The sequence below is a fragment of the Cervus elaphus genome, chromosome 11 (genome assembly GCF_910594005.1).
Source record: "Cervus elaphus chromosome 11, mCerEla1.1, whole genome shotgun sequence".
NCBI classification, from domain to species: Eukaryota; Metazoa; Chordata; class Mammalia; order Artiodactyla; family Cervidae; genus Cervus; species Cervus elaphus.
The window spans coordinates 98,487,431-98,498,383 of record NC_057825.1 but is presented as its reverse complement, the minus strand read 5'-3'; the positions used below and the strand labels follow the sequence as shown (position 1 = coordinate 98,498,383).

Genomic DNA, 10,953 nt, shown 5'->3' with positions numbered 1-10,953 from the left:
TGGAGATTAGCTTGTTCACAGGAACAAACTGGAAAGGTTTTTAAAAAGAGAGGTGTTATATAATTGAGACATAATTCTGAGATTTCAAATATATCCTCTTACTCTGCTGGCTTCTGCACTTTCATCCTGCTTAATGTACTGATAACATAGGTTTCAATAGAAACAAACAGGTTAGATTAACGAGATGCTGAAAAGTGGCAACTTTAAAGGAAATCTTATATTTTTAATAGGTTGTATCAAATAGTTGTAAAGAGCCAAAATCCTACAGTAGTTTCTGATTTCCAAAAATGAACAACAAAGTTTTATTGTGGGGGGGGGGGATCTCATACAACCCAAACTCCCCAATCAACCTAACATGAAGTTTGACCATGACTTCTCTTATTCAACGAAACTCCACACACTGCATGTAACTCAGTTGCTAGAGGACACTCTCTCAGCCTGAGTAAAAATCACACACGTGTGTCAGGTCTGAAACCTTTTATTCGACAGGCAATGCACTGTTCAATGGTGAAGGACATGGATGACGAGTGGAGAAGTTTAAAAACTGATTTTGGAAGGAGTCTATGAGTCGATGGAGCCTGCTGTGTTCCTTCCACTCCTTCGCAGGCTGGCTGCCTTCAGGAAAGTGGACCGTGCGATAGCTGCTCTTGGAAAAAACGACATCTCTGTTTCACCACGAATGTCATGCCTAACGGTAAACGTGAAAGGAGAAGGCGGACTCCGCAGGCAGGACGGGGGCCCAGAGACACAAGCTGATCTCTGGTGGCGGCGCGGGCACGCGTTCTCCTGGAAGACCACCTGAGTTCCCTATCCGCGCTTCATCTGCATTTCCTCCCCTGCCTGAGCCCCCTCTCTCCGGGGGACTCTGAAAGACTCGCATTCATACCTGTGGGCACAGAGCCTCGGCCCTGGCCCTTTTCAATGGTGTTCTTGTCCTCGGGCGTCTCTGGCCCGGGGCCGCGGCCGAGCGTCCGTCCGACTCGTTTGCCTGGTTCCGCCCTCTTCCCTGAGCTTGCTCTCTCGAAACCTGATGATAAAATCGCTCTTCAGTTTCACAGTTTGTTTGCCTTGATTGAGTGGCAGTTTGAAAGGAAGTGACTCGTCAAGGAAGTAGACATTCTTTACCAGAGCACTGGTAAACCTATTTTATAATTTGGGGCATGTCACTCCAAGCTTGCGATTTCTTTCTGGCCAGTTCCATCCAGGAGGGCTGGTCTGTGCTGCCGTAGCTGGCTCGCTTCAGCTGATGCAGTTCCTTCTCCATCATCGCTGCCGACTGGGCTGCTGGACAGAAGACAAAACAAATGGAAACGTGAGAAACGAGTTTGGATTTGCACTTAAGCTTCTTGGAGGCCTTTTTTTAAAAAAACATGTCTAGAGTCTTAACCATAGTCTCAAACATAAAACGTGCAAATGTGTGAAGAAGATGTCGGCATAGGATAATTTACAGTTCCAGCAACGTGGTGAGTTGAGAGAAACTTTCATGATCAAACTGCAGGAACTCTGTGGGTAAATATTCTTAACACCACTGAAATGGACACTTAAGAAAGGGTTAAGATGGTGAATTCTGTTATGTATGTTTTAGCAAAATGAAAACTAAACTGAAAAATACGGTTACATGCCACAAGAAAGTTGAATCTAGAAACATCATGCTCAGCGAAAAAGCCAGAAACAAAAGAACACATATTTTATGATGCCATTTATAAGAAAGGTCCCCACCAAAAGGCAAATATACAGAGAGATAGAAAATAGATTAGTGGTTGCTTAAGCTGGAGGTGAACATGGTGAATGACTGTAAATGGGTATGGGATAGCTCTTTAGGGTGAAGGAAATGGTCTAAAACTGGACTGCGATGGTTGGACAACTTGATAAATATATACTCACTGAATTGTATGCTTAAAATGTGTGAGTTTTTTTTGGGGGGCCATGTAAATAATTATCTCAATAAAAGCTGTTTTTAAAAAAATCAACATACAACATTATAAAGCAATTATTACTGCTGTTTAGATAACGACTCTCTTCAAGACCACATGGACTGTAGCCCACCAGGCTCCTCTGTCCATGTGATTTCCCAGGCAAGAATACTGGAGTGGGTTGCCATTTCCTCCTCCAGGGGATCATCCTGATCCAGGGATTGAACCTTCATCTCCTGCTTTGGCAGGTGGATTCTCTATCACTGAGCCACCAGGGAAATAAAGTCACTCTTCTATAAGTAAAAATAATAATAATAATAATAATAAATAATTGAATGATCAATGTGGCAGGACGTCCTTGGTGGTCCGGTGACTAAGCCTCTGCGTTCTCAATCAGGGGACCTGGTCAATCCCTGGTCAGGGAGCTGGATCTCACACGCCGCAACTAAAGATTCCATGTACCACAACTATTTTTTTAAAAATTAATGTGGCAGCAAGTAATTCAGAAAAGACAAAACAGAACAAAACAAAGCAGGACTAAACCTGGAAATGCATTTCTAAGGGCTCAGCACTATTTCTGGGCTTCATACCCAAATTCTGATGGGACAAGGAGATTCCTCTTTGCAGCCCCTCCTGGAGGCGGAGCTTTGTCCCCTGCCTCTGGTCCACAGGAGGCTTGGCTGGGGTCATCAGGAAAGACTTGCTGCGGACAAAGTCGGCTTGCTTCACAGGCTCCTGTCAGGACACAAGAGACACAGGACGACACGCTGTCCCGTCACCTGAGATTCAGACGGGGACAAACATAACCACAGGTGATGGGCCATGAAGGCTTCTCCACCCACGTGGCACATACTGCTGGCACCTTCTTGGGGAGCTCTGGCTCACGACTGACTGCCATCTAGCCTCCAGGATGGATTTGCCCCTGGCTCCTGACCTATCCTTGGCCATGGCCAGGTCAGAGGGCCAGGTTCCACTGGAAGGTGAAAGGAACTATGTTTGAAGATAGTTTTATGACTTTTAGGACACTTGGGATGACCGTGGATGCCAGGATCACTGGTGACTATTTGTTTTATAAATTCCCTAAGCCTGCAGGAGGTTTTCCAAGCTTGGCTATGGCAGCGGTTTTGGTGAACATGAAGAGAAGCAGGTTCAACTACAAGCTCAGGCTCACTTCCCCACATGGCTGCAACATGATTTGGGATTTTTACCGTGGCGACTGGGGGGAACACAAAAGCTGTGAGTCTCAGCCTGCTTTTAAGCACCGTCGCTTGGGTTGGAGAAAACTGTTTTCAGTCTGGGGTGTACAAGGGACCCCCACGGTCCAGCCCTACGGACCTTGGTGAAGAGTACGGACCCCAGTGGGTGGCCGGGGCAGCAGCACATGCAGGGCTCGGTCATTTACTGCAAAATGAGTCAAGACGGGGCTGCTGACATGGTTGCCTAGCATCCAAATGAGAAGTTACTTTCACCCCGGGTTGCTTTCTCCAGATGCTGAGACATGTTGCCAAGGAGCCGGGGAGCAGAGGGCTGTCTGCACTGCCTCAGTGGTCCACGGCTCCTCTGCCGCCCTGGCCGCCTGGCGCAGGCACAGGGCAGACATCAGCTGTCATCACAGGCCACGGTCACTATTATGACCGTGCAGGACGTGGGGCCACCACGGGGTCCCAGCCCCAGCCCCCACCTGGGGCGCTCCCCTGCATACACAGGGAGACGGAGGGGCCACTCTAAGCACCTGGGTTCTCTCGGGTGCCTTGGCCGGCCGTCCTGTGTCAGACTTCAAGGTGCGTGCCCCAGGTTTGTCTTCCTGGCTGGGGGGCTGCTCCAGAGGTCCTCGGCGCTTCTGGCGCCCCACGGGGATCCAGGGCGGCGTGGGCTGGCCGTTGGTTCCAGGCCCTGCTACCTTCTCTGAGGGTAAAGACAGAGGTCATACAAAGCAATCCTGGTCACCTCCAGCCTGGTGTGACTCCCCCCACCCACAGCACACTGCACAGGGGCTCTGGGGTGGGTGTGCGGGTGGGGGTCCACAAGCCTCCTGGTGACACCAGTCCTTCTCTTTCAGGGACTTTGTTTTCTCAGCTATGTCATGTTCAGTCACTAAGTCATATTTGACTCTGCGACCCCATGGACTGCAGCACACCAGGCTTCCCTGTCCTTCACAATCTCCTGGAGTTGGCTTCAACTCATGTCCATTGAGTCGGTGATGCCATCTAACCATCTCATCCTCGGTTGCCTCCTTCTCCTCCTGCCTTCAATCTTTCCCAGCATAAGGGTCTTAGTTAAAGATGATTCAAAGAGATTATGCCTCTCCTGTCTGAGTCACAAAAAAATCAAATGCAACTGCTCCCATACACACATTTAAAAGCAACTTTCCACCTATGGGATGTTAGGGAATGAGATAAGAGTCAGTACCTAGATAGAGAAGATTTCTCTAAGACAGGCCTGTCACTTGGGACCAGTATATACTACCCAATACTCGATATGCTTGGAACACTATGCTTCTCCTTTCTTTTAAAAATTGTAAGCACAATCTTCCCCTGTGGACACTGACACCAAGAATAAGCCAAGACTGTTTTCCTTGATGTTTGGGAGAGAAGAGAAAAAATGCCTTTAAAACAAAACACTGTGATGAATTTCCTTCCATGTTCACAGTGCTTGTTTTGGGTGGTAAAACTGTGGGTCGTTCCCCCTTTCCCTTGCCTTTCAACTCTTCTGTGTTTTTATATTTCCTATGATGAGAATTTATTCCCTTCATCAACAGAAAAAAGAAGCCAGTTTGTTTTTTTCAAGGAAACCAAGTGATCAAATAAGTGGCTTCTCACTTATTTAGAAAGTTCATTGTATCTAGAAAGTTCACTGAATTCAAGGCCCATGAGCTGGCCTCCCTGAGTATCTGCCCACCACCCACAGAGCAGATGGACACGAATCCCCATCTCCAGCCTGGCTTCTTCCTGCTTCTCCCGTCCACAGGGCACCGCCGTCAGCAAGTACAGGCCACACCATGTCACACACACACGGGGACATCGAGGGCGAGACAGTGCCCTTATTCTTTGTGGCCTGACAGACATCACCCCTTGATCGGGTGTGTTTTAGAATTTTACTCTGTCTGGTTTGGCTACTGCCTCCAGTTCAACGTGGAGCCCCTTCTCCCACCCCCGGTCACCGAGGAGGGGTCAGAGACAGAGCCACCGCCCGTGAGCTTTGCCTCCCACCAGGGTTGCACATGCACGGACCTGCCCTTGGCCCCTGAGAACCTGCTCCATCGCTGCGACTCACCCCTTTTCCTCTCTGCCCTCTCAGGCTCTCCCCAGGAGCTGACTTCTTCCCCGACTGTGCAAAGCGCTCGGGTCTCCCACAGCTCAGAGAAAAACGTCTCCAGAACCTCGCCACTTCCCTGCAGCCCCCGTTCTCCACTCCCCTCTGCCCTCAACTCCAGCAGCCTCTGCCCGTGTCTCTCCAGCTAATGCTGGACTCAGACCCAATGTGAGCACCACGCCATCCATCCGCCCAGCCACTGGACCGCAGATCTGGGGCCTCGCCTGTCCTCCGGCTGTTTCAGCCCTGCAGCTCAGTTGTGACCATGTAGCCCCTGTGGGCCTATCTCCTGTGGGCACCCACCTCCAGAACCCTGCCGGGCTCTTGCTCATAAACCTGGAATTCCCCCTTGCTCCTGGTCCTCAACCTTTCTCTCTTGTTTCCCAAGTATTCTCTGTTCAACTCCTAACTTCAACACTCACAGTTGCTTAGATTGCTTCCAAATGTGTAATCCAGCCCTACCTTCTACTCTGAGCCAGAGCCTAGCATTTCTACTCCCCACCCCTCCTTCCCTTCTTCCTCTCTCCCATTCATTCATTCATTCATCCACTCCTTGTTTGCTATGGGCAGGGATTGTGCTTAAAAACTAAGATGGTAAAGAAAAGCTGTTTCTTTAAAGACTTCTGGGCTTCCCTGGTGGTCCAGAGGTTAAGAATCTGCCTGCCAATGCCGGAGACACAGGTTTGATCCCTGGTCCGGGAAGACCCCACATGCCACGTGGCAACTCAACCCCTGCACCAGAGCTACAGTGCCTGTGCTCCAGGGCCCATGCTCCGCAATGAGCAGCACACAGGCCACAACTACAGAGGAGGCCCCCACTCGCCGCAACTGGAGAAAGCCTGTGGCAGCAACAAAGGCCCAATGCAGCCAAAAAGAAATACGCGGCGGAAACTGGCACTCGCTGCACTTCACAGCGTGCTGTGGACATGGGGTAACACCGATGGGGGGGAGCTGAGGATACTGTCTGCAACTGGCACCTGAAGAAGGAAACTTCTAGGCTGAGAAGACGGGCAAGGAAAGGGGACAAAAGACAGTGGCGCGCAGGCCAGCTCAGAGGGGCTGAAGGGCAGGGTGGGCCAACTGAGGGGGTCTTCCTGGCCTTTTCCTTGTCCATTACAGGTTTAAACCCTGGGTACACTCTGGAGGAGACTGCGTGGGGAGTAAGTGTGAGTGGGGCTGGAGGCAGGGAGGGGGGTGAGGTTGGACAACGACTGCAGGATCGTCCCTTCACGTCCACCAAGCTCCCGCCTGGGTATCGCCTCCTCCAGGAATCCTGTTCCGGTCACTCGGTTGGACACATTCCCCCTCCTAACCCTGCGGGAACTCTCCTGAGACGTCTGCCCCACTGTTTGGTACTAAACACTTCTGCCAGCTGACCGACCACCCCACTGACATATGCTTTTGGTCACCAGAACTTCTTATTTACTTAACAAATAGCCGGCAGCGACTACATACCAGGTGCTGTTCTAATATCAGCTTATCTAAGATGTAACTCTGCATTCTGTTTCTCGTCCAGAGGACCGATCACTTGCTCGGCACACAGGAGGCAGGCTGTGTATTTCACCAAAAATCTGCCTGCCTCATCCCTCTTTCCCAGCTCCTCCTTCCAGAGTACTCATAATCTCTGTCTTTCTGGAGTTTTCCTGCAGGGAGGGGTCATTTTATCCCTCTCAGATCTCTTCACGCTCAGTGGCTGGTCATGCTCTCTGCTCTCTCTTGGCCCCTGATGTCTGGCCACACAGTTTCCCGGCAACACCCAGCAAACGCCAGCCTTCACCTCTGACAAGGAGACTGGAGAAGAGGAGGGCTTTGATAGGGGCTGAAACTTACTATCTCAGTCAACAAAATTATTCTGAGTGATCGAACCTGGCTCATCTGCACTGCAGGTGATTCTTTACTGACTGAGCTACCAGGGAAGCCCCTACTACATCATGTAATCTTTTTTAAAAACCAAAAAAAAAACACAAACAAACCAAAAAAGCACTCCAAATTAATCAGGACTCAAGCGGTGTTTGGGCAGCGACCAGGGGAGGAAGTCAGTCCCTGCTCATCCTCTTCACTCCCCCTCGGGCCTCCATGCTGCCTGGGGTCCTGGGACCACTTGTCTTTTCTACGGCTGCCCCCCGCCCTCCTACTCCTCCTCTGAATTCTCTGAAGGCTTACCCTGAATCCCTCCTCCCACTTTCATTTCCTAACTAAGCCCCCAGACCAGCAGGGGCAGAGAACCTGCCTCTCCGAACGCAATGGTACGCCGCAGCTCTCAGAGAAGCGCTGCTGTGTCTGTCTGCCAGCCTCCTTCTCGGGGCGTGGCAGACAGACTGTCCTTATGCTGCTCCCCTCCTCCTGGGTCAGGAGGCACTGCTGGCATCCCAGCTCCTCAGAACCCACCTTCCCTTCGCCACTCATCGCCTCTCTCTCAACCTCCACACCCATGTCCGGGAAAAAAAGCTCCTGCTGCTTTCACCGTCTCCCCCTGGAGTGTTTACATCATAACAAGTGAGTGCTGCCAAGGCCTGGACAGTGCCCTCTGCCCCTGGCTCACAGACAGGTCAGTACAGCATCTTGTGCCCACTGACCCACATAGGACACAGTTAAACTGTGATGATAACTATCAGCGTGTCAAGGTTTTACAACGAATCCAGTCCTGGTGAAAAGGGCTGATGAGCTGATGGACTTAAACAGTGTTCCGGGTCAACACTGACCAGGGTCCGGTAACCCAGCGTATCTGTGGAGGGGACATGGGGGCAGTCCTTGTCCAGGGCCGGGCTTTGTGCAGGCTCCAGAGCAGGAATTTCTGTGATTTTTTTCCCCGAATGGGGACCTGAAGTCTGCTCTGTTCATTGATAAAGCGCCAACTATAACAGTTTGGGATGGGGCTTCCCTGGTAGCTCAGATGGTAAAGAATCAGCCTACAATGCAGGAAACCTGGGTTCAATCCCTGGGTTGGGAAGATCCCCTGGAGTAGGGAATGGCTACCACGCCAGTATTCTTGCCTGAAGAATTCCATGGACAGAGGAGCCTGGCAGGCTACAGTCCATGGGGTCACAAAGAGTCGGACACAACTGAGCGACTAACACTAACCCACTCACTCACTCATATAACTCTTTTAAGGCTCTATGGCTCGTAGATAAAATTTGTGAAAAAGCATTTTTAGAGAAAAATGTGTGAACCACATCTGGATCTGGATGTGCAGGGCTGGGCATCTGGTCACCCAAGGGCATGTGAACTGGAGGCTCCAAGGGTCAGACGCTTGGCCAGGCTCTTTGCGTGAGTTCAGGGCCTGAGCCCAGGCCTCAGCATGTGAGGGCTGGCAGACCTTGTACCAACATCCAGTCCAACTCCCACACCTCACAGTGGTGACCTGGGAGCCAGCAACAGTCTCCAGGGCACAGAGCTGTGATGGAGGAACCTGGATTGAAAGCTCATTTGCTCAACCACCACTGTCTGTGCAATTAAGACAGTCTCTAAGCAGAAGACTTCTGAGCACAGACACAACCCATCTCCCTGACTTGCCAGGATATAGATATCCTCCCTGACCTGCCTTATATGGATATGAGGATGGAAGGACATTGTAATTTGAAAATAATTTTGAGGGCTTCCCTGGTGGCTCAGTGGTACAGAACCCACCTGCCAATGCAGGAGACATGGGTTTGAGCCCTGACCGGGGAAGATAACACAGGCTTCGGGGCAACTAAGGCTGAGCACCACACTACCGGGCCTGTGCTCCAGAGCACGGGAGCCGAAACTACTGCAGCCGCTCACCCTGGAGCCCGTGCTCCGCAGTAAGAGAAGACACCACAGTGAGAAGTCTGCACGCTGCAACTAGAGAGTGGTCCCCCCCCCTCTGAAACTAGAGAAAGTCTGTGTGCAGCAACGAAGATCCGGCACAGCCGAAATTAAATAAATAAATTTTTAAAACGCTGGGACAGGAGAATCCCATTCCCGCACAGCCGAGAGGAGGTTTCGGTACCTCCTTAGGGAAGCGTGACTGTATGGTATGAAACCACATCACAGTCTGCAGTTAAAAGGCTCCTGCTGCCCTGTGAGTTACTACTAATCTCATTTCACAAAGGAGGAAGTTAAGACGCAGAGGTTGACAAACTCATTTGCTCAGAATCTCACAGCCCCTGAGGGGTGGACCCCTGAATCAAACCTCCAAACCCAGGCTCTTCAGCCTCCCCACCCAGTGCCTGCCTGGCTCACTCCCCTGCCTCATCTCGCCCCCAGCACAGACATCCTACAGGGAAGTGAAGTCCTTGGTGTTCTCCGGAGATGCTGGCAGGGGTGGGGCTGGAGGAGACGTCAGAGGGAAGGAAGGCGTGGCAGATGAACTTGGGGAGGCAGAAATGTTGACTTTGGCCACAATCTAAACAGCCTTAAATGCCTTACATGGGAGTGTGAGTTTTATTCTAAACATAATGGGGAGGCATCCAGAGGATTTAAAAAATTTTTTTTAATTGGAGGAACATTGCTTTACAATGTTGTGTTGGTTTCTGCCACACAACAATGCACATCAGCCACATGTACACATATATCACCTCCCTTTTGAGCTTCTCTCCCACGCCACCTCTGGAGGTCATCACAGAGCACCAAGCTGGGCTCCCTGTGTTATTCAGCAACTTCTCACCAGCTCCAGCCTGAGAAAACCGTAATTGAGAACGGCACATGTACCCGTGTTCACAGCAGCACTCTTTACAACAGCCAGGACACAGAAGCAGCCTAGATGCCCGCAGACATTCACAAGTTTTAAAGAGGAAAGTTCCAGGGTTAGACCCACGACTTGGGGAGAGAGAGTAAAGAGAGAGTTGGAAGGAGTGGGCGCTGCTGGTGTCCGGTTAAAGGTGCTGAGCGCGGACCTGGGGGCAGGCGGGGGAGGATAAAGACCTTCACATCAGGATGACCAGGCTGTGCTGACCAAGGTGTAAAACATGACTGATCTTCATCCACCAGAAGGAAAAACGGAAACTAAAACTAGACTGACAGCACGTAGTGCTGATGAGGTGAAGAAACAGTCTCATCTCTGCTCTCAGAAGTGTGAACTTGTGCAACCTTTGTGAGGGTCATCTGAAGTTGTCCATTAAATTAAAACTTCCTAGCTCGGTGAGCCAGAAAATCCACTTTTAAGAATCTATCCTATGGTTTCCCTGGGGGTCCAGGGGCTGAGAACCCGCCTGCCGAGGCAGGGGACACGGCGTGACCTCTGGCCCGGGGAGCTCCCACACGCCGCAGAGCGACGAAGCCTGGGAGCCACGGCTACTGCGCAAACGTGCTGCAATTACCGAAGCGCATGCGCCTGGGGGTGCTCAGCACCAAGAGAAGCCCCGCAACGAGACGCCCGCACACCGCAACTAGGGCGCAGCCCCTGCTCTCCACAGTTAGACAAAAGCCCGAGCGGCGACGAAGACCCAGCGCGGCCAAAAATAGATACATCTTAAAAAAATCTATCCTAGAGATAGAACTCCCCAGTGGTTATGACTCCAAATTTTCACTGCTGAGGGCCCGGTTTTGACTCCTGGTCAGGGAACTAAGTTTGACCCCTGGTAACGAAACTAAGATCCCACAAATCTCATGGCGTGGCCAAAAAATAAAAACACAAAAAACCACAACAAAAAACATTCTAGCCTAGCTTAGAGAAATGATTGTGTGAACACACAGAACTAAAACAAACAAGGATGGTTACTGCAGCAGTGTTAGCAAAAGGGAAAAAAAAAAAACCAAAAAACCCTTT

General features: G+C 50.8%; 1 protein-coding gene across 6 annotated transcripts in view; it reads right to left on the bottom strand.

The window, feature by feature from the left end:
- Positions 1-462: 462 nt before the first annotated feature.
- CRACDL (CRACD like) overlaps positions 463-10,953 on the bottom strand; it is a 125,461-nt gene continuing 114,970 nt past the window's right edge. For 5 of the 6 annotated variants that reach the window (XM_043918632.1, XM_043918633.1, XM_043918635.1 and 2 more), the window contains exons 8-10: positions 3,646-3,818; positions 2,504-2,648; positions 463-1,284 (exon numbers count right to left, since the gene is read on the bottom strand). In XM_043918632.1, the coding sequence (XP_043774567.1) occupies positions 1,142-1,284; positions 2,504-2,648; positions 3,646-3,818 (461 nt within the window). In that variant the 3' untranslated portion in view covers positions 463-1,141. The remainder of the gene's footprint in view (positions 1,285-2,503; positions 2,649-3,645; positions 3,819-10,953) is intronic. The other variant, XM_043918631.1, reaches the window with a different exon arrangement.